The sequence below is a fragment of the Grampus griseus genome, assembly GCF_964374135.1.
Source record: "Grampus griseus genome assembly, chromosome: 10".
Classification (NCBI taxonomy): Eukaryota; Metazoa; Chordata; class Mammalia; order Artiodactyla; family Delphinidae; genus Grampus; species Grampus griseus.
In genome coordinates this window covers 63,443,175-63,465,886 of record NC_139004.1, presented here as the reverse complement: position 1 = coordinate 63,465,886, position 22,712 = coordinate 63,443,175, and the positions used below count along the sequence as shown (strand labels likewise).

Genomic DNA, 22,712 nt, shown 5'->3' with positions numbered 1-22,712 from the left:
CCCATGGAGCCTGTGTACAAGTGCAGGGAGCAGCCGAGGGACAGCTGGAGACAGGGAAAGGCTGGGGCCCTCCTCCTGCATGGGGCCACTGGGGTGCTGATGACCCAGCAAACCTGAGCTTCTCTAGGCTTAGACAGGGGCCTCTCTCAGGCCCTTTCTGCCGGGCTGGGTCCCGACCCCCCAGGGACTGGCCCATGGTTCCTAGACCCCCTCCTGAGGTAAGACCAAGAACACCCCCATGGCTCCCAGCTCCTCCCCTCCTGGAATAGGTGCCCAGTTCAGACCACAGGAAACCACACGCTGCTTCCTTTTCCTTTTTTTTTTTTTTTCCTGTTTTATCCTCCCAGCCCCAGTCCTGAGTGGGCAACTGTCCAACAACCTGTCTCTTGGTCCGCTTGTCCACCCTTATGTCCACAGGTCCAACCCTCGGGTCCCCAATCACATGACTGTCTCCCATTCCTCCTGCAATAGGACAGGTGGCCTGTCTGGTGCAGACGCCTCCTCATCCAGCCCCGAGCAGGAGCCGTTGAGGAACCCATCGTCCTTAGGAGCGGCCACGGCAGGTGGTGTGGTCTGAAGGGCTGGGGACCCTGGCTTGGTGTGGCCGGGCAGCTGGGGGTGGCCATTGGCTGTGGCAGCAGGCAGCAGGCGGGGGCTGAGGGGCAGGCCAAGTCCCGTGCGGGGCCCTACATTGGTCACACTCGTGTGAGACACCATTGGACCGTAGCTGTAGCTGCTGCTCCCGCTGCGTGCCTTGCGCTTGAAGTCCAGTGCCAATGTCCAGCGGCTCCAGGATTTCTTGATCTCAGCCTGTACCTGGGATGGCAGGAGGAGGGTGGGTGGTCAGGTGTGCCCCTAACCCCTCTGCCACATGTCCCCAACCCCAGCGGTGCCCCCATCCCTGCCCCTGCAACACTCAGCACTGAATGTAAAGAGGCGCAGGCTGTTACTGGAAAATTTCAAGGCCAAGAAGAATCCCGTCATTCTCAGAACATGGCGCCTGGCTGCAGGCAGTTGACACACCCAGAATCTAGAAAGCTCAAATGACCCCAAGGGTGGATGAGTGTTCAATCTGGATGACAGACGATTCAACCGATTCAACCATGGGGCTGGGAAGATACTTGGCTTTGCCCACAAATCCTAGCGCATCCTCAGCCTGAATCATCTGGAAAGACTTCTCTCTGCCTTCAGAACGTCCTCAGGGATGTTCTTGGAGGAACAAAGTAAGAACCAGGCAGAAGAATGAAGGGACAGGACTCGGGAACCCCCGGAACTTCTTTTTCATTTTTTAATTAAAAAATTTTTTTTTATTTTTGGCTGCACCTTGCGGCTTGTGGGATCTTAGTTCCCCGACCGGGGATCGAACCCGGGACCGCTGCAATGGAAGCACGGAGTCCTAACCACCGGAACACCAGGAAATTCCACCCACCCTCCCTCGGCACTTCTGCGTCCTTCCTGCCTTGCCCCAGCGTGGCCCACCGCTTACCTCGCCGTTACAGAAACAGTATATAATGGCGACAAAAAATCCCTGTGGAGAGAGGGTACTGGGTCAGGGCCCAGAGCTGCATCTGGAGAGGGTGGAAGCAGCCTTCCCAACCCCACCCGCCCCTCACCCTCAGACAGGGCTGCGCACCTGGAAGGAGTTGAAGAGCATCTCGTAGTGCATCTGGACTTGCCAGAGCGTCCCTGAGACCTCGGTATATGGCGTGGCCATGAAGACGATGTAGTGGACGCCAAAGAGCGGCATGAGCACCAGTGTGGATTTGAGCAGCTTCCTGGGCCAGCGGGGCAGGGGGGTCAGGGTGGAGCCACTTCCCCCTCAACAGGCGCTGTGTACCCCGACCTGCCAACCCCAGGCTCCAGAAGCCACTAAAAGGCCCGAGGCTCTGGCAGCCAGTGGGGGAACCCAGTTCACCTGAGCCAATGACACTTTGTTTTCTCAGCAAAGTGTTAACAGGGCCCCTTAATTCTGAGGTGTCCCAGAGTGGACCATAAGTTATGTCGCCCTGTCCCAGGGCCCTTTGCACCTGCTGGTCCCTCTGCAGGCACTCCCCCACTCCCCCGTGGCCTTACCTCGGTATCCCAAGGTCCCTCCTCAGGTTTCAGTCAAGCTTCCGCCTTCTCAAGGCCACCCACTGCCCACCTGTCTCTCAGACTCCCTGCGACCAGCTCTCTGAGGAGAAGTCTGGGTTTGTCCTGCCCAGACCCCAGCTCTAGTGCAGGGCCTAGCACCAAGAGGCCCAGCCTGGCTTTGGGGTGCCCCCAGAAGCCAGGCAAGATCCCATCACTGCTGGCAGGGCCAGCAAGGGAGTCAGGAGCTGAGTCCTTCCTTGAGACAGGCTCATTCGTGGAGCCTCTGTCTGCTTTTGTACGTGGTGCTGGTGTTGGATGACCCCTGAACTCTGAGGAGCCTGGGCATGGTGGGTGTGGCTCACCGGTACTGCTGCCGCGTGTCACACCGGCCAGCGTTTGTCTCCCGCAGCTTGGTGGCGAGGACCCGGACAATGTTGATGAAGAGGATGAAGTTGAGCTGTGGGAGTGAGGGAGGGCTGCGTCTCGAGGCTGCACCCTAGCAGAGAGGGGCAAGGACTCTGGGACCCATGACGCTGCTCAGGCTCTGCTCTGCCACTGTGTCTCCAGGTGGCTCCTTAGGCCCTTGGTTTCCCCATGTGGACTCGGGTGGGGATCAGCTGCTTCTTGGGCCTTGTGGCTCCAACCCTGGGGTCCAGGGAAGCCTCTATAGGTCCCTGTCAGGGGCTGGTCACTGGGACCCACGGTCCATACCCCGACCCAGCTCTGTGGCCACCCCTGCTTACCACAATGGAGGCCAGGATGGGCACCTGGATGATCCACTTCTTGTTCCCGGAGCTCAAGTCCCAGCACCTGGGGGAGGTTGAGGCATCAGCCCCCACCCCCTGCCGTTCCCAACCTGAGCCTTCCCACAGGGAGGCTCCAGAGCTGGTCTGCTCCTACATTAGCTGTCCCCCGACTCCCACCAAGAGCACAGGACAGGGGAGTGTCATATATGGCCAGGCCTGAGGCCACCCTCAGAGGTCCCTTCTGAAGTAGCCTCCGCTGACCCTGAGCGGGTACCCAGCTTGAAGCTGAATTGAAAACTCCCGAAACTGGGCCACTCAGGGCCAGGGTACAGGAGGTGCCCCTCACGTGCTCTACAGAGAAAGAGGGTAGCAGGGGTGTTTCTGGCCTGTGTCAGAGCCTCCTGCCCACTTCACCTGGACCTACCCGGTGTTTGCCAGGGTGGCTCTCACACTGACCCACACAGCCACGAAGATGGCAGGCAGACCTGTGGGCACAGAGGGAGACAGTGTGTGAGGGACTGTCCATGATGTCTCTCTCCTCAGCCCACCTTGCCAGTCCCATTCCCCTCATCCCTGGTGACCCCCAGCTTAGCCCACCATTGTCCCTGACCCCCCTCACCCTGGGCACATGGGCTAATTGGTGACAGAGCCCTACTCTTGCATGTGCTGTCCTGCTGTCCGCACAGCCTCCCCTCAGGGCTCCAGCCCTCACGACCCTGTTCAGCCCTCTGCCCTCATCTTGGTTCCGCATCTTGTACCACACATGCACTCCTGCTGGGCACTTGGTGAATAAGGTATCACTAATTTATCCACACCCAGTCCATTCTGCCCTCCCCTCCCCTAAAGGGTGCTGCTCTGGGCTAGGGGTTCCCTGTGAGGGAGGGAGCTTATCATCACGGGTTTTCTATTCCAGCACTGCCACCCTTTACAAAGTCCTAGCCCCGTGGATGAGGCTGGATAGGGTGTGCTGTTGTTCCAGGATGGATAAAGGGCTACAGGGAAATCTCAGTGTGCCCAGGCCCAAGCCAACTCAGATGGCACATGGTACCTCTGAGTGAGTTTTGCCTCTAGGAAGGAGCCCAAATCCCCACCCTCTGCCCCCACACACTTCATTCTAGGCCCAGGGTACCCTTGGGAAGGGCAGGGCATGACCTGGGTTTATGCAAGGAAAGGAGCTGTGACATTCCTGTGCCACAAAGTTCTCTGTGTTCCCCTATCTGTGTGCTTCTCGCCCACACTGATACCCTCTAGCCCCAGAGCCCACATCAGCCTGCAACTCTGGGGCTTGCCATGGATGAGGTCAAGGTCAGAGTGTCCACCAAAGGGCAGGGAGGCTATGGCTGTTGATGTGAGGGCCTCTAGGTGCTGAGCGCAGGGAGGGCTCCAGCCACCCAGCCTACCCTTCTGCAGTCTGGCCAGTTGCCCCGGAGCCTGGCCAAGCTCTGGAGCTGCCAACAATAATGGACAATTATTAGTAACTCGATCCCACAGCCTGTGGGGGGAGGAGTGCAGAACCCCAGCAACCCATTCTGCAGAGGAGCTGCTGAAGCCTAGATGATGCTAGAGCCAAGGCCTGCAGTTCTGGGCCATGGACCCTGTGGGCAGGGTGGCAGAAGCATGGACAGCTCCATGCAGCGTGGGGACTGGTGGAGAAGTGGGGCTCAGGGTGGAGGGAGCGTTCCAGATCCCAACTCCAGCCCCAGCAGTGGTGATACAGTGGTGAGAATAGCTGCCTTCCAACTCCAGCCCCAGGCTGACCTCTGACCCAAGATCCACTCTGATCCTGAGTGGAATCTTGACCTGAGAGTCCCCCCCTCCCTCTCCTGAGCTGAGCCTCAACCCCGGGTGAACCTGCCTCCAGGTGAGCCCCAACTCCAGGCTGAGACAACCCCAAGTGAACCCTAACCCTTGGCCAAGCCCTGTTCCCTGAGCTTGGGGTGGGGGGGGCAGTCAGTCACAGACGGCTCACCACCTGCTGCCCCACATCTGGCACAGGATACGCTGTATGGGTGCTTTCCCCTCAGTGGCACTTTCTGACCCTGCTGCCCATGGTCCCACCCTGCTTGCACCTCACTGCCTGCGTGCCTGCGTACCCCAGCCGAAGATCGTGAAGCCCCAGAGGTACTTCTTCTCTGAGAAGAAGGCCATGAAGATGAGACTGTGCAGGTACAGCCCCTCCACCAGAATCCAGTAGTAGTTGGTAGCCAGGAAGTAAAGGAAGAAGGTCACAGTCACCCGGCAGCCCACCTAGGAGACCAGCTGGTGTTAGCCAGAAAGCAGGACCTGCATCTGGGCAGGGCTGGGCTGGGCTGAGGGATGGGCAGTGGGAGGGGGTGCTGGTAAGATACGACAGGTGCTAGTCAAGCTGGTGAGGAAGGGACAGGCTCTACCAAGGGCAGGGGCTGAGGGGTGTGTGTGGAGGCGATGTTGCCCAGGCAGGAGGGCACGGACGACGGGGGTGGGGGATCAAGGTGAAGAGGTGGGGTGACTGGTGGTCCGGGGCCGAGGCAGGAGTGTTGATGAAAGTGCGGGCAGGGGGAACACTCACAAAGCTCTGGGCAACAGGGCCTGGAAGCAGGGCTGAGAGGTGCAATGCACGCAGAGAGGTGGGTGTGAGTGGCCTGAAGCGCGTGGCTGCAGGAGACAGGCGGGGGCGAGGGCAGAGGCGCCGCAGGGTGGGTGGGGCTCCCGCGAAGCCATTGGTGGCTAGGGGCCCCGGGCGGGCGCGGGCCGCCGGAGGGGGCACTCACGTAGCCGGCGGCGGCGGCGGGCGGCGGCGGTGCCTGGGCGATGGCGCGCAGCTCTTCCTCCGTGAGGCGCTCAGCCTCATCAAGCGTGGCGCCGGAGTAGAGCACCGCGTCCTTGACGAAGATGCTCACGGCGCGAAGCATGAAGGACAGGAACAGGTGCATGTGGATGTAGTTGCGTGTGCAGTGCAGCCTCCTGCGGAGCGCGCGACAACACCGTGGGTGGGGGCACGGGGACACGCGGCGGGAGGGCACGAAGCGGCGCTTGGTGTGCAGGGGTACAGTGAGCGGAAGAGAGACATTATGCCTCCGCCCGGTCCAATCACGCCCTTGGCCACGCCCCACGCCCCCCACCTCGGCCCCTCCCCGACCACGTCCCCTCCCCACCCCAGACCCCCGACCCACTCCTCGCCCCGCCCACCTAAAGTAGGCCAGGATGAGGACAGCCACGGTGAGAGAGGCCAGCGAGACGGAGTAGCCCACGGTGTAGATCATGCCCAGGCGGTCAAACACCTCCTGTGCAGGTGGGGAGTTACTGTCAGAGCCCTGGGACTGGGGTGAGCATCAGGTTAAGGGTCAGAGGCCACTTTAAGGTTGCTAGATGAGTCAGGACTAGGTTCAGGGGTCACCAGTGGAGTGGGGTGGCCTTACACGGGTCAGGTTAGGGAGGGGGAAGCCTCGCACCCGTTCACGAGTCTCATTGGTCAGGAACTTGACACACTCGCTGTAGTTGGCCCATGTCCGGTTGTGCCCTGGCACCAGCTCCCAGCTGCCATTACGGTCACAGCGACGGTAGGCATGGCCTGCAGGTCCATAGGAGGGTCAGGGCAGGCAGAGAGGTCTGGCACCACTGAAGCCCTGAGCTCCAAGTCCTGACATCCCTGTGGTCCCCACCCTACTCCAGCCCGCCTTACCTTTATGATTGAAGTCATAAATGTAGTCGGGACAGGGCATGGCCACCACCTCACCTGGTGCCCCCAGCGGCCAGCACAGGATGTGGTCCCACTCTGGCAGGCAGGGGCGCCCTGTGACCACAGAGATAGACAGAACAGGTGGGGGACATCAGTCAGATCCATGGTTAGTGACCCAGAGGAATAAACACACCTGTGGTCTCTGGCTCCCTCAGGGATAGGTGTGCCCCAAGACTGGAGAACTCAGGCCTGGAGCATTCTGGAGAGAATGTATTGAGCCCTTACTCCCTACTGTGCCCTACAGCCACCTGGCCTCATAGAATTCCCTCAGACCCTCTATGCAGGTGCTGGTAATGGTCCTATTTTCTAGATTGGCTGGTGGAGGCCAAGAGAGGCGAGTGATTTACCAAGGTCATACAGCCCGGGGCCCTGCCCTCCTCTGGTGCTCAGCCCCTAGCCAGGCCTCTCTCTTTTCTCTCTGTTCTTGGTCCCACCTTCCAGGTGTCCCTAAAGAAGAGCAAGTTCCCAGACTAACTGTCCCTCAGCTGAGAATGTTTCCTATGTGCTCCTTGCCCAGGGACCATGGACTAGAGGAAGAAGGTCTAGTTTCCAGTGCCAGCCGGACTCCTGAAGAGCTGCCCACCTCATGCAGGTGTCTACTCTCTTTGCACTTCAGTTTCTTCATTGGGAAATCGGGATTGATATGCACTTCCACCACTGTCCAAGACCCGCCCTGAGCACCTGCTGTGAGACTCTGGTGACCACTTGTGGGGGTACATATAATCCCCCCAATCTAAGTGCTAACTGTGGGATTCAAGGCAGGGAGACACATCCCACTTTGGGGCTCCAGCCTCACAGCAGAGATGCTAAGTGACCTTGGAGCGTCTCCAGCCTCTGAATCTTCCACTTTCCACTCCCAGCTTCCTTCTTCCCCCTGCAGGGCTCCAACCACAGGACTCTCCAGCCACCCTGGAAGGTTGCCTTGATGGCTAGACCCACCCCGGCTTGGTGAAAGGCTCTCTGTCCTGGGCACCATATTCCCAGCCCCGCCTGGCCAGGCCCACAATTCCCTCTGATCCCTGGGGAGCCACAGGGTGACCACAGCCTCCCAGATGTGGCCCATCTGGAATCTGCTGCCCACCCAGCCGGTTCAAACTGGCCCTGTGGCTGCAGCCTGGGCTCTGCGTTTGTCTCTCCTTACCTCCCTGAGGGACAATGCAGCCCGCATCTCCCTCCTCTTCTCTTCTGCCCTCCTTGTCCCACTGTCTGGCCCCACCCCTTCACAGCCGCCCTTCTGTCCTGCTCTGTCTCTATGGCCAACCCCACTATGTGTCTTGATGCACCCTCCTATGACACCCTGAGTCCCAGTCCCAGTGTGTGCCTCCTGGTCCCCTCTCTGTCTCTTCCTGCCTCTCTTTGTCTCTGGGTCTCTCCCAGCCTCTCCCTGCCCCTCTGTCTCCTGGGTTCTCTGTCATCTCTCTCCATGGGAGGGGCCACAGCCCTGGGTCCACCCCTGAGGTGTGCAGTCAAATTCTCTGCCCACATCTCCTGGGGGCCCTAGTCCATCCAGCTTGCCTGCCCCCTCCACACTCTGCCCCCTGGGCTGAGTCTCCTCCTAGCACCTCCCCTCCTACAAGAGCCGAGGAGCATGAGCTCACATGAAGGCTGTGGAGCCGTGGGGCAAGTGGGTCCGAGTCGGTCTCAGATGGATGCATGGAAGCACAGACGTACCTCGGTGCCTGCTGCCAGCGGACACCTCCTTGTCCTCCTCAGACTCAGGGTAGAGCTTCCCAGATGCCTTCTCTTTCTTGGGCTTCCCTGATGTGGATGCAGATGCCCATCCTTTGCCTGATTCCATTATGTCAGCTGGAGAAATTAGGCCAGTTATGGCTGTTGACAGCACTACAGCAGAAGACCCAGGGTACCCTCCTGCCTCAGACTCCCCCTTTGTACCATGGGGGTTGTCCCCTGCCCTGCTGACACCTAGGCTGATGACAGGTAGGGACGTGCTTTACAAACTGTAAAGTGCTTGCCAGGTGCAGAAGTAATCAGTCGGCATGGAGACTGTAAACAAGGGGTTCAAATGGTAACGAACACAATTCAGGTGTGGGATCAACTAGTGAGTGGGTTGAGCAGTAAATCCGGGCAGAAATGTCTGACCCAGGAGTCACAGCCAAAGCCCACGCAGGAGGCGAAGGCCCCACCAGGGGGCGCATGGCAAAAGTAGACAGTAGTGGTGATGTCAACAGAGGTGAAACAGTGAAAATGAATCCCGGCCAGAGCGCTGTGTAGGTCGAGAAGCTGGTGGTACGAAAGACAAGAGCAAGATGCAGTTGTCAAGGGAAGACAGATGAGCCCACCTACCCCATCCCCTGCCCTAGGATACCCAAGTAAGGGGTTCACAGCTTCCACAAGGGACCCTGGAGACTCTCCATCTGAGATGGGGCCTGGCCTTTCCCTCCACTGGAGAGATGCCTGAGGTCTCTCTTCCTTGCTGAAAGTCTTCCTCATTATCTAACCTTCAGCTACAGCCCAAGCCAAGGCCCCCTGGCCCTCCCATGTCGGGGTTTGTGGCAACAATGAGAAGCTGAGTGCAGACACCCTGGGCTGGGATAGAATGGCTGTGCCCATTTTCCTGCCTGCACCCTGGGGCATCAGTAGGGTGGGGGTAGCAGGATGAGGTAGAGTGGGAAGGGAAGGCCTCCATCGTGAACAAAGAGAGGGCAGAGGGAGGTGCCTCCATGCTTCCACAACCAGAAAGACGGCTGGGTTCAGGACTGCCCAGACCCTGATGTGACTGGGGCAGGGGAGCAGGGAGCCACCGGCGGGGCCAGTGTAGGCAGGGCTGTGACTGCAGAGACCATGTCAGTCCCTGTGAAGGGGAGCAAAGTCTGTGGGCTCCAGGGTACGTCACTGTGTGCTTGCGTCCTGGGTGTACATCAGCATCCCCTCCCAGCAGTCTGAGGGCCAGCGCAGGGGAGGAAGCTGTCTTCCCTGCCAGTCAGGTGGGGTCTGGGCCTCTTCCAGGTTGAGGAGATTAATCAGACAGAAGTCAGAGGCCTGGATGGTTGCTAATGAAGCTCCATTTCCGCTTCCAGGAAAGGGACTCAAGGAAGAGACCAGCTTGAGACTGGGGCAGGAGCTGTGAGGTCAGGTGAGTGCCCCTCCCAGCTTCACCATGGCAGGGGTCCCATGGAGATGCTCTGTTGGTAGAAGGAAGCCTTCCTACCCCATCAAGAACCCTTTACTGGACAGTGGATGTGACTGACATAGAAACCCATCCGTATCCCTCTATTCCCCTCCCCTTCCAGCCCCATTCTCCTGACCCTGGACACCTCTGCCTTGCCCTTTGCCCAGGGGGCCTTTTTCAAAGACCTATTCTTCCTTCTGCACCTGCACTGGGTAGCTCCTCCTCCTGCAGGAAGCTGTCCCAGCCCACTCCAGCGGGGTCTGGAGCCCTCGTCAGTGCTCCTGATCGTGGCGTGCCTCACTAGATCTAAACCAGTTCGAGGTAATTCAGTCAGTAGCTGCCTCCGTAACCTCCTATCCCCACCCTGGGAGGGGAGGCTCAGTGCATCTCTGAGCCTGCTGACTTTAATCTCACCTGACTCACCCCATTTTTGGTCCTCACTTTGGCCTGGCCCACTTTACCTGGACCTACCCTCCCTTGGTGCCACTTGGATCTGCATCCTGGGCTCCCACCTTCCTCTGGCCCCTCTGTCTCCTGACCTTGCCCCCAGACCCTCCTCCTTTAGCCCCGCCCCCACCTGGCCTCTGCAGGACTTCTTTGAGCCGCTTCTCACATTGGGCCTGGGCACGGTGCAGCAAGAAGATCTGCTCCTCTTTGGTCATGACGTCATCTGCATCCACCTACCAAGCCGAAGGTCAGATTGCAGGCAGGACTTCCCAGCAGAGCAGCAGACTCCACAACTATCCCAACCTCCTTGAGGGATTCCCCCCCCTTTCCAAAGAATGCGGGAAATCTGCCTTATGTAGCTCCATTGTACAGACGGGAAGCCTCGGCTTCAAGGGGAAGGGCCTGCCCCACCATAGGGAAAAAAGAGGGAGGGGTGCTGTCCCCTGCTTGCCCAATAGTAACCCCATAGGCTGCAGCCACTGATATTCTCTGTCCAGTCTGTTCCCCAGGGGTACATGGGAAAGGGATGGAATGTCCCAGGGTGGATCCTCACAGGATCCTGGCTGTCTATTGGGGACCTGGGTGGAGAGGGGGTGGATAAGGGGTGGTGAACTCTGGGGAAAGAAACAGGGCCTGGATTCCTTCAAGTCCTAGTGCCCTCGGGACCTTGGGAGTCACCAATTTCCATCCTGGCCCTCTCCCCAGTCAGTGCTTTCCCCGTGAATGGAGAGTGCCTCAACTCCTCCCACCCTTGAGGTCCCAAGAGGGAGAGGATGGAGAAATTGCTGGCAAGTGGTCTGGGTTGGGCGGGGCACTCCTGTGCAGGCTGTGGGTGGGAGTCACCCACATCCATTGCTTATCTGGAAGTTTCCCTACATCCAAGTAGACCCTGTGTTCTGATGATGTGGACCGGCCTTTGCTCCTGCTGTTCCCTCTGCCTGGAATGTCCTTCCTTTCTTTCCTTCCAGCATGTACACCCTGGGTATTGGCTGCCACCCACGAGGATTCACTGGCATCATTTTAAGGAAGGGAGCAGGAACGTCACGGAGGTGGGGGTGAGATGGGACTCACTCTGAGCCTCTGTTTCCCTGACTTAGGGTTGGAAGGAAGTCAGGGGGTAAAGGCAGCATCCCGCCCTGGGAAAAACTCAGTGTGCCCAAGCCCAGCCACTCCCATGAGTGGGACCCACAAGAGGTTAATGCATCCCCTCAGACCCCACCTTCACCCCCAAGTCAGGGCCATGTCCCCGCAGACCCCCAGGACAGAGCCTGGTTCCCTTAGACCTCCAACAGGCAGAGCTGCATCCCCTCAGACATCCCCTGTCAGGGCCCGGTCCCTTCAGTCTGAGCGGAGCTTTGGAGGGTGGGAGAGCCCAGAGGAGGCAGGGGAGGGAGGTGGAGGTGGGGGGAAGGGGTTGGGCCCCATTATGCGGGGGCGGGCAGCCGCCGGGAGGGTCAGGGAGACCGCTGCAGGGAGAAGTTAATTGACCGAGTCTCTCGGTGGCAGCAGCAAGGGCTTCTAGGGCCAAGGAGTCTCCAGTTGGCTCGGCTGGGATTGGGTTCTGCTGGTTTCACTTAGCAGAGGCGCGTGCGCGTCTTTGCGTGTGAGTGGCGGCACAGCCTTGAGTGGCCGCGCACAATGCTGTCTGGCTGGTGTGTGCACTCGTGTGTGCCCCTGTCTCTGTATATTCTCACGTGGGGATCGTCCAGCACGCACATTTGGGACGTGAGCCTGAGGTGTCTGTGAACATGCATGTGTACCTATGTTTCTGGGCAAAGGTCCGCGTGTGTGTGTCTGCGAGTGTGTGATACGGTTGCTCATTAGCCTGCATGTCTGTGGGTGTCCGGACGTGCTTTCGCGGATCACTGGCGTCTGAGTTGGACCCTGAGATCTCAGCTGGACCCAATGCCCGGGAACTGCTGGAGAGATTCCCACGTGCTTGCTGCTGGCCCCTACAGCTCCTCTAACTTCCCCCACCCGCAGCTAAGGCTGAGCAGGCTGGGGCAGAAGTAGCCCTGGGGAGATGGGGCTTGAGGGAGGACAACTAGGGTTTTCCCTAATCCAGGGGGCTCCAAGACTAACCTGAAGTTCTCTTTGTGCCTCTGGCATTGGGGATCCAAGCTGCTGAGGGGTCTGATCCCTGGGTAGCTGCCCTGCCCATCCCACCCCCACTACAGCACCCTTTCACCTCCATTTCCATTACTGCAACTAGTACCTCTGTCAGTAACCACCACCACCATCACCACCACAACCAACACCACCAACACAACCACGCCGCCCACCGCCAATACCACCGATACCACCGGCAGCGGCAGCAGCAGCACCACCATTACCCCCATGAGCACTAACTACTATTACCATCGGTATACCCACCATCATCACCATCACAACTGGTAGAACATCATTACCATCACCACCACCAGTGCTGTTTCCACCAGCACAATTACCACCGTGACCATCACCACCACCTCCAGTATTACCACCAGCATTGCCATCCCCACCAGCACCATTACCACCAAAGGCAACATCAGCACCATCACTGCCACCAGCCCCATAACCACGGTCAGTACCACCTTTCCTATCATCTTATCCTTACTCCCTCAGCATGCCCCCTTCCCCACCACCCCTTCCTCCTTCTGCCCACCTTCATCTCTTTCAAGATGAACAGATAATCACCAGATTTTTTCCAGCTGAGGAAAAGCTCCTGAGTGGCTGACAGGCTTCCACCAGTCCCCAAAGTCTGGCACACCAGCCCTCCCGATAGACAGACTAGCCCACTGATGTGACCCACTGAGGGTTACGGCTGATGGCCTAGACTAAAGGCAGGCAGCCATGGGTTGAAAACTGCCCATTTGGCAGGCTGACAGACAGACAGGTGTGCAGCTGGGTGACGACCAGGAACTGACCCACACCCCCTATCACAGGCCCAAGGCATCTGCTCAGCCACCACCTACTGCTACTGCTGCCCTCTGTGGCCAAGAGGAGGCACATCCTCTTTTCTGGAGTCTCATTTCCTGGTGGGTCTGGGAATGCCCAGGAGAGGGGCATGTGCTTCAGGCACCAGATAGCCCCCAGATTCCTTCACCCACAGGGACAGTGGCACCATCTCTGGCCTCCCTGGACTGTACGACCCATTTCTCTGTCACCCAATCATGGCAGAACTGCCATTGCAGCAAGAAGAATTCAAGGCAAGGAGTCAAGAAAGCACTTTCCCAAGGAGTGGAGGGCAGCTCTACACCAAGAGCATCCCCACTTGCTTTAGAGTACAGCTCCCCTGCCTGGAATTCATCCATCACCTCTCCCTCCAGCTGCACCCTCTCCTCATCTAAGGAGATTCTGCCCAGCACCGGAACTTGAATCCTGTCTCCACCACTGACTGACTTTGTATCTTTGGCAAAGCTGTTTAACCCTTGTGCCTCAGTCTCCCATGTGTAAAATCAAGATAATAATAGGGCTGTTGTGAGGGTTAAATGAGGTCCTGTATGAAAAGCTTGGGCAGGGGTGGGGCCCACAAAAAGCTGGTTGCTATTATTACCACTGGGTCAGCAGCAGCACCAAGTCATGGCTCCCCACCTCTGGCTATGGGCCACTGTGCTGCCGGGCACCATGGGTGCCCCCAGGCTCAGGGCCCAGAGAGGCAGGGGGAGACTGTCTGAGTAGATGACTGAGACCAGGGGGCCACAGTGAGGAGCAGGTGGGTGGTGGGACTCCAAGGAGGATTGGGAGCAGGGGGTACAGGAGGGCCTGCAGGTGAGGTCTGCCTGGCCAGCTTTTGGGGTGAAAGGACACCCCGATAAATCTCTGCATTTCTGGATCCACCCTGGACTCACACTAAGATTCAGGGTCACTGCCAGACCCCCATACTTGGGCTTAAGGGGCAGGAGGGCCCCTCCTCTGCCTCTGCCCTGAGTGAGGTCTTTTCTAATGGAGTGATGCAGGAAATGCTGAGAGCTCTGATTCTCCTCCCGGCCTGGCCACTCCATCCGCTGCACCCTCCCCGACCAGCCCCTTTTCCCCTGCAGAGTTCAGTGTTTCCTGGCCTAGCTCCTGGTAAGGAGGACTCAGACTTGTATCATTTTAGATCCAGAGAGTCTGTGCCTCTCGGGTCTCACGGATGAGGACTGAGGGACCTGGAGCTGGGTCATGGCCAAGGGTCAGTTAGTCCATACCCACCACTGATAGGGTCACCTAGCCCTGGTGCCAGGTGTCCCGAACCCCTCTTCCTCCCACACCCTCCTACAGTCTCGGGTTAGGGCTGACTTCCCCTGACCTAACCATTGGAGGGCTCGGCTGTAGCACTCTCCCCATGTTCAACCCTCCAACGTGGAACCTTCCTGTGTGCACACATGTGCGTGATCTGCAGTTTGTGAATATGCAGGGAGAGAAGTGGCCTGGGAGCCTAGGGCTGGTTTTTGTGGGGCCACAGGCAGGGTGCAGATGCGGGCTGGAAGCCGGTATGTTATCTACATAGAAGCTGCTGTCTCAGAGAGAAAGTAATGTGTGGTCAAGAAGCCCGGATGTGCTTCTCATTTCCTGAGTTCAGAAGCTCAAAGGAAGAGAAAAGCCATCTGCTCAGTACCCCTCCCGCCAGGGGGCAAGCAGCTCCTTCTAACTCAGCTCCCAGGGAGACCCCACTGAGAACGGTGTTGGAGCTGCAGATGACAGTGATGGGGGCTGTGGGGGTGGAGGTGAAGACAGTGAGTGGGGCGATGTCAAGGCTAATGATGGTGATGGAGGTGTGACGGTGACAGTGGTGGTGGAGAGTCAGTTTCGTGCCACTGACCAAATGAGGGCCACTCCTCTCAGTTCCTCTCCTAACTGCCAAATTCCACACACTTGCTGTCTGTGATCCCAGACATGCCTACATTCTCCTCCTCCAGGCAAAACAAAGGAGGAAATACAAGGGATCCTTCTTCAGCTGCTGACACCTCTGTCTCTGGGAAAGAGGCTCCTTCTACTGCTTGGTGTCCGCCTCAGGATGTCCTCTTGGGTCATCTCATCTATCGCTCTGACTGGCGTCAGCCTGCTCCCCCAGGGGAAGACAGCTGCTGGCTTCTTGCTCACCTCTAGAGAAAGCAGATCTACCAACATTCATCCCTGGATGTGACCAGTGTCTCCCACCCCATGAGAGCCCCTCTACATGTTGGCAACAGCCATTGCCCCTGGAGCTTTAACCACATCTCCTTCAACATCCCCATCTTACGAATGAGGCCACTGAGGCGAGAGTACAGTTCGAAAGAAGAGGGCCAGGAATGGAGCTAAGGTCTGCTTGATACTGAAGCAACAACCCCAGAGGAAGGGAAAGAAAGGAGGAAGTACCCCGCCACATGGGTCCTCTAGTGCCAGCCTCAATACCAGTTTTCCACAGAGTTCTTCTGGATTCTATCTTTCACTGTGTCAAGCAAGAGCCTCTTTGCAGAGCACCTAAGGCAGCTTCCACAAAGGTAATTCAGGAATGGACGTAGACTTAGAGGTGATCAGGTGGTGATGGCGTGGGTGATGGCAGCTTGTGCTCAGTTCTAACTGGGCAGAGGATAGTTGCACCCTCGTATTAGGAGGGAGGAGAGTTTGTACCTTCAGAAAAGCCAGGAGGAGAAAACCTTGGCTAACAGGAGACCCCCTCGTGACCTCCTGGCCTTCCTGCCCCTCTTCTCCAGGTTCCACTACTGGGACCTGTGCTGGCACCCCTCGATGTCTCCCATGCCGGCTGGCTAGGCACTGCTCCCTGCCCTTGCTGCCTTCTGTCTGTCTGTCTGGCCTGAGCAGGCTGGGATGGGTTCCCTGCCGGGGACGCTCCTGCCCCACCACGCCATGGCTGACAAGTGCTGACTTTTCCTCCCCTCCGCCTGGCCTTCCTGAACAGGCTGCCTGTGTTCGGGGCTGGGAGGGGCTGGGGGGAGGCACTGTGACGCCTCTCATCCTGGCCAGCGTGGAGGCCTTCAGGGCAGGCAGTGGGATGGAGCCTGGGATGGCAGAGTTGGCTGCTAGGACCCTGTGGATCTTCATAAGTGGCCTCTACCTGGGCTTGGAGACCAAGGCCCAGAAGGATGGTATGACCTAACCTAACCATAACCTGGTCAGCAGAACAGAATCCTACCAGGTCTCACCTCTGCACAAGGCAGGTCCCAACCTGGTCAGCAGAACAGAATCCTACCAGGTCTCACCTCTGCAAAAGGCAGGTCCCAGAGTTGGGGTTCTGAAAGGTTTGGAGGTTTCTGATGTCTTTGAGAATCTGAGCAAAACTTTGCACCCTCTCCCAGTCACACTATATTTTGCAGACAATTTCAGGCATCTGCAAACCCCCCACTCCACCCTTTCTTTTTCCTGGGGGCTCTGAAAGAGCTGCCTTCCTGATGTGGTGGCCGGACCAGGGAGTGTCCCCAGAAGGCCCACAACAGGAATCTGGGGGAGGCCTCTTGATGCCTCATTAAAACATTCCGAAGAAAACCCAAGTTCCCGGGAGGGCTCGGCCCCCCTCCTCCTGCTCTGTCCACAGGCAGCTCCCAGAGCTGGGGTGGAGGGTGGAGGTGTTTAAGGGCAGGTGATATAAAAAGCTTCAACGAATCAATACGAAAAAGACAAATAACCCGTAGAAAGATGGGTAATGGCTCTGAGCAAGCTCTTAGAAGACGGAAAATAAGCCAATGTAAAAGTCCAAAAGCTCACTGGTAATTGGCATATTAAAATGGCAAGAGACACCATGGCCAAGGTGAGGAAAAGAATCTTCGGGCTACCCTGTGAGACAGAGGGTGTGGGGAAGAGACCTCCTCCGTCATTCCTAGTGTTGAGTACAAACCCACACAGGCTTTTTAGAGGGCAGTTTGGCCATATCTATTAAAATAAAAAATATGCATGTTCTCAGACCCAGCAATGACAGAATCTAGAAATATCCTACAGGGAAATGGTCACACAAGGACATGAGAAGGCACTTCAAGGAGTTTCCCTGCCACCATCTGGAATCTCTCTCTCTCTCTCTCATACACACACACACACTCATACAAACACACATGAAACTATCTAAACGTACATTCCTAGGGACTGCTTAATGAATCTCAGGTTTTGGAACACTATGCAGCCTTTAAAAAGATTTATATTCACTGACGTGAAGATCTCCAAGACACACCTTTAAGTAGAAAAATGCACATGGCAGAGCCCTATCTACAAACTGCTATCATTTACTAAAAAACAAATAGAGGGGCTTCCCTGGTGGCACAGTGGTTAGGAATCCGCCTGCCAATGCAGGGGACATGGGTTCGAGCCCTGGTCCGGGAAGATCCCACATGCCGCGGAGCAACTAAGCCCGTGCGCCACAACTACCTAGCCTGTGCTCTAGAGCCCGTGAGCCACAACTACTGAAGCCCATGCACAGCAATGAACCCAATGCAGCCAAAGATAATACATAAATTAAATAAATAAATTTATAAAAACAAACAGACAGCAAATGACAGAATAAAACTATCTACTTTATATGCACACAAAAAGGTACCTGTTTGGAAATATACAGAAAAAGATCTGGGAGGACATCCCCCACCCACACTATTTAAAATTGCTTTCTCTAGAATTGGGAATGGGTTTGGGAGTAATCAAGGATAACTTCTGTTTAATCCGTATTACTTGACTCTTTTATAAGAAAGAACATATTCTAGTATTAGTTATGAAATTAAAATAAGAAAATAAAAGTAAAATAACCAAAGGATTTTACTTAAAAAAAAAAGAAAGAGAGAAAAGGAAGAAAAAGAAAACCTAAGTGGGACATAGGGATCTCCTGCCAGCATAAGCCCTCACCCTGCTTTGGAGGAAGAAGCTCAGTGCAGGAGTCTGAAGACTTGGGTTCAAATCCCACCTCTGCCACAGACTCACTGTGTGACCCTCAGGGCCCTTTCCCATAAAATGGGTGGATGAACAGCTGGAATGAGAAAATATCTGTGACCATTTCTAGGTCAGAATCCGGGGATGGCCACTGTTCAATACGTGTTGGTTCCTTCCTGTCTTTAAAAGTGAGCCCCTTGGCTGAGCTGCCCTGGGAGCCTGCTGAGAAGGGTTCCCTGGGTCCCACCTACCCCAATCTCTCCTGAGTGTGACCCTGAGGTCATATCTCTACACTCTAAGCCTCCCAACCCCACAACGCTGACCTTCAGCCTCTCCCACTGCAGTTTCTCCTTCGCAAGCGTGCATGCTGAGGGTGTCCTTAGGATGAGGCATCCCCAAGGATAAGACCACCCGTTTCCTCCCACTCACAATCTGTGGGCCCATCCCTTCCTCCAAACTTCAGCCCACCTGACTCCCAACCTCACAGCTACTCTTTTCTGTAAGGCACAAGATGGACCAGCTGAGTCTGGCCACAGCCAGTGCCCTCCCAGTGGGACACTTTTTGGTCCTCCAACCATGAGGTCCCTCCCTCATGGAGGATGATGTGAGCCTGGTCCTGGGGCCGGCTGGGCAGGCAGCATATAGGTTTGGTGACAGGGTCCATCAGCTGAGGGTGGAAGCAGTATCCCCTGGGTTTAGGAGAGGGAGCTGGCAGACTCAGTTTCTTGCTGGCTCCAGCTGAGGCCAGGGGGCCTACAGGGTGTTGGGTGACCCTCAGGCCATATCCTCTATCCCCGGAGCCACGGAAGGTTCATTGCACTCATGGCCTGAGTGTGCAGCCATAGATGTCTCAACAAGGTCCCAGGGCAGACCCAGCCCTGGCATCCCTCCTCCTTTCCTACCCTCAGCCTTGGGCCAGGGCTAAGCTGGGCAAATTCTCTGCATGTGCCTCAGCTTCCCTGGAAATCAGTGTGGGTCCCTCATAGAGGCACAGGGCTTGGCCCTTGTTGACATGCAACAAATAATGGTCATATCGGTTGTGTGAAGGTCAGTTAAAGGGGACAATAACAGAACCTTTCTCAGAGGGTTGTTGGAAAGATTAAACTAGCTAATATTGTAAAGTGCTTAGAACAGTTTCTGGCAAGCAGACAGCACTACAGAAGCATTTATTAAATAAAAACAAGAAAACAATAGACCTGGATGCACATGTGACCACAAACACACACACACATGCATAACTATGCTTCTACAAGTCATGTGCAGACCGCAGCCTCAGACACACGTGAGCTCACACACGGTCTCAGACACTCGCACTTACGCAGACCCGGAGAATACCATGCTGAGTCCCTGCTTCGACACACAGATATACTCGCAGGTCACCCACGCCCATCACCCTGTCTATTCCTCTACAGTCACTTGCACACATGTGTGCACGCAGACCACACTGGCTGGCTCTGCACAGTGGCTATGCTCACACACCCTGGAAGGGGCCCTGGGAAAGGTAAGCCTGGCCCGAGGGGAGGCTGGGGAAATGGCTCTGGGCCCCGGCATTCACCAGTGTTTGCAGCATCCCTGCACAGGGTGCTGATAGTCTCTGAACCTCAGTTTCCTTATCAACAAATCCTTGTATGGAGCGATGTCTCTGGCTTTGGGGTGCCATGCTGTGTGGGCATGGACAACAGTGAATGGGGTGTACTGAGGCCAGCAGAGGAGAGGAGAGCCTCAGATCAAGGGATTCTTAGGCAAATGTTTCCTTCTTGGTATCTTTTTACAATAGGGAAACTGAGGCGTGGAGAAGGATAGCCCAAGGTTGCACAGGCGTTGGCAGAGCTGGAGGAATCCAAGAGCTCCTGCCTTCCTGCCTGGGGCTCCACCTGGATAGGGAGCTGGTCAGGGGAAGGCTGCCTGCCTGTGTCTCTAGATGGCAAATAGCCGCACCTGGGAGGTGAGGGGGAGGCAGCGGGGGGTCTTGAAGTCAGACACAGGCAGTCTCCTCAGCAACTGCTGATTCCCCCAGGACAGGGCTGCTGTGGGATCTGACTGACTCCCCAGGAAATGGTCCCCAGACCCTGGCCCAGTCTGACGAGGGTACTCAACTCTTTGTCTCCAGCTCTTGGCCTCTGCCAGTCTCTCCCTATTTTTCTTTGCTATTCTTGGTCTATCTACTCCTCCTGCTCTGGGGAGCTCTCACCCCCATCTTCTTTGTCTCTGTCTCTCTCTTCTCTCTCTCTAACCTTATCTGTCTGTCGCTTCTTCTCTCTCTGGTCCCCTCTTGGCCTCTGCTCTCAGGAGGGTACGAATGTGGGTCTCCTCACTCACCGGAGCATGTTTCTCCTGTGGGAGTGTTCTGTGAGGTCAGTCTCCTTCAGGGGAGCTCCATCCCTCCTCCACTGCCACACCATACCCGCCTCCCTGGGCAGACATCTTCCCGTCTGGGTGAAGCTGGGCATGAGTGCACGCATGTGTGTGTGTGCATGCGAAGGTGAGAGCTTGAGGGGCCCTTAAATCCTACCCCCTGACCTCAGACCCACAGCCCTGTGTCCCAGATTGCAAACAAAACTTGCAGAAAACAGAGGACCCCAGAGCAAAGTCTGTGTGACCCTCCATCAGGGCCAAAGCCTAATCTTCTGCTAGATCACACTGTCATCTTCCAGGGAGACACAGAGCAGTGATGCTCAGAGAAGGAGAAGGTAGGAGGACCCTAACCACAGATTTCCAGACCTGGGACCCCAACCCAGTCTTCAGAAATAGGGAAATCTTAGGCATCTGGAACCCAGAGTTCAGACATCCCAGAGACAGCAGGCACCGAGGATCCCGGGCCAGAGGGGACGCCCACCCAAAGTTCAGGATACTGGGGGAACTCAAGCCTCTGAGCCCTGGACACCTTCCCCCCACCCCCAGCCCCCGCCCAGGGACCCCAGAGCAAGCCCGAAGCCTGTCCTGGACTGCGAGCGGGGGACTTACCAGCACGTATGCGGAGCTGAGCACTGGGCAGCACAGCAGGAGCGCCAGGCCGGGCGCGATCCGGGCGGCCCCCATCGCCACCGCCTAGGGCCCCGTCCCTCGGGGCAGCCGCCGCTGCCGGCCCTGGTGGTGGTGGTGGTGGGGTACAGAGCTGCGTCAGGCCGGGCTGCCCCGCCCACGCCAGGGCCTAGGGGACCCCGGAGGCCCGGCGGCCCGAGGCCCCGGGGCCCGGCGCGGGGCCCATGCGCTGAGGGCTAGGGAGCGAGCGCAAAGGAGAGAGAGGGAGGGAGGAAGGGAGGCAGCCGGGGGCCGGGCGGGCGGCGGGCGGGCGCCGAGAGCTGCGGAGCTGCCCGTCTGCCTCGGAGAGGAGAAATCACATCCATATGGCCGGGCCCCCCGCCCCCGGCCCGCCCCCCGCCCCCCTCTCCCCCCGCACCGCCTTTTCTTTTCTTTTCTTTTTCTTTTGGGGAACTGGGAGCTGTGGCTTTGCCCCACGCCCAGTGGGGGAGGGGTCGGGGGAGGGGTTGGGGTCGCGGTCTGCAGGGGGCGAACGGGCTGTTATTTTTAGCTCCGCGGCTAGCGCAAGTAGGGGGGCGGGGTGGGGGGACGCGTTTTGCGCAGCTCCGGGCGTGCAGCTTGGGTACTCGATCCCAACTTTGCAAAGACACTGAGCCCTTCGGCGATCGGGCCGCCAGCTCCTTGCCCCTCGGCCCCCTCTGATCCTCATCCCGTCCGCGGCCGCCTCCGGCACTCCCTCCCCATCCTCGGCCGGAGCCCCGCCTGCGCCCGCGCCGCTAGAGCGCGCCTGCGGCCGGGACGCCCGGTCTCTCTGCCTGTCTGTCAGTCCGTCTCTAGCTCCCCCGGCCTTGGCCTCCGTTCTTCCAGCAGCCCCGAGCTCCGTTTCGGTCACTCCCTCGCTCCCTCCCTCCCCTCCCCCTTTTCTCTCTACGAAAACATTTGCAAGTTTCCAAAAAAGCCACGGAGCCGAGCGGCGCGGGGCTGGCGGCTCCACGGGGCTCCGAAGAGGCGCCGCTGACTGACACCGAGACAAACCAGCCCGCCCGCCCCGGTCAGGCCCGGAGTCACCCTACCCAACTCCAACCCGCTCCCCTCGCCGCTGGCCCCCAACCCCGACTTACTCCGAGCGCGCCGCCGCGGCCCCCGCCTAGCCATGGGTGTCGGGGATCCCCCGACAGCCTCCCCAGGACAGCGCCCCGTCCGCGGCCCCGGGGAGACTTCATGGAGCTCTTGGGATTCCCCCCTGGCCGGCCTGGCTTCCAGCGCCCCCCGCCCGGCCGCCTCTCGGAGCCGCCGCCCGCCGCGCGCGTCCCTCGCCTCGGCGTCTGCCGCTCCCCCTCCCCCCCCACCCCGCGGCCCGGGCGCCTCTTCCCTCCCCCGCGCCCTCCCTGGGCCTCTCCCGCCCCCGCCCCCCCTCCGTCTTCTCCGACGCGTGTGTGTGGAGCTGCAGAGCGGAGCTCGCCGCCCCCTGCCCCGGGACATTTCTCTAGAGGCCGCGGCCCGGGGTCGCACAGCGGCGGGATGTGAGTGTGGAGGGGACGGGGCCCGGGGAGCTTTGACATCGGGGCCCGGGAACGTGGCCCGAGCCGCTCCCGCCGCTTCATTTTCCTCTCCGGGAAGGCACAGACGTTATTTTTTCTGATCGTCCGGCCCCGGCCGGTGAATAGGGGCCCTCAGCCGCGAAGCAGGCCCTCTTCACTGGAGGTACCCAGCGCGCCCCCGGCCGCAGCGCTGTCTGTCCGCCCGCGGGACTCCCGCTCAGGCTGGACCGGGATCCCCGGAGAGGCTGCTCTGCCGCCAGCCCCAG

At 58.1% G+C, this 22,712-nt stretch overlaps 1 protein-coding gene across 1 annotated transcript; it reads right to left on the bottom strand.

Moving 5' to 3' along the window:
* Positions 1-244: 244 nt before the first annotated feature.
* PTH1R (parathyroid hormone 1 receptor) lies at positions 245-22,129 on the bottom strand. The gene is made up of 15 exons (XM_082664767.1): positions 22,027-22,129; positions 20,888-21,010; positions 10,245-10,347; positions 8,209-8,343; positions 6,481-6,591; positions 6,251-6,369; positions 5,988-6,082; positions 5,570-5,762; positions 4,913-5,066; positions 3,244-3,304; positions 2,817-2,883; positions 2,436-2,530; positions 1,634-1,775; positions 1,487-1,528; positions 245-816 (listed from the first exon to the last, which is right to left on the bottom strand). The coding sequence occupies exons 2-15, from the start codon at positions 20,960-20,962 to the stop codon at positions 439-441; spliced, it is 1,770 nt and encodes a 589-aa protein (XP_082520893.1). The 5' UTR covers positions 20,963-21,010; positions 22,027-22,129; the 3' UTR covers positions 245-438.
* Between the last annotated feature and the right edge of the window lie 583 nt (positions 22,130-22,712).

Bases quoted from the DNA above. Each gene is read 5' to 3' on its own strand.
- PTH1R (XM_082664767.1), bottom strand. From the start codon at position 20,962: ATGGGGGCCGCCCGGATCGCGCCCGGCCTGGCGCTCCTGCTGTGCTGC. The intron at 8,344-10,244 runs GTGGGGGCGGGG...TAATTTCTCCAG, and splicing joins AGAAGTCCTGCAGAGGCCAG to CTGACATAATGGAATCAGGC. The intron at 6,083-6,250 runs GTGCGAGGCTTC...CCACCTGCACAG, and splicing joins CCAATGAGACTCGTGAACGG to GAGGTGTTTGACCGCCTGGG.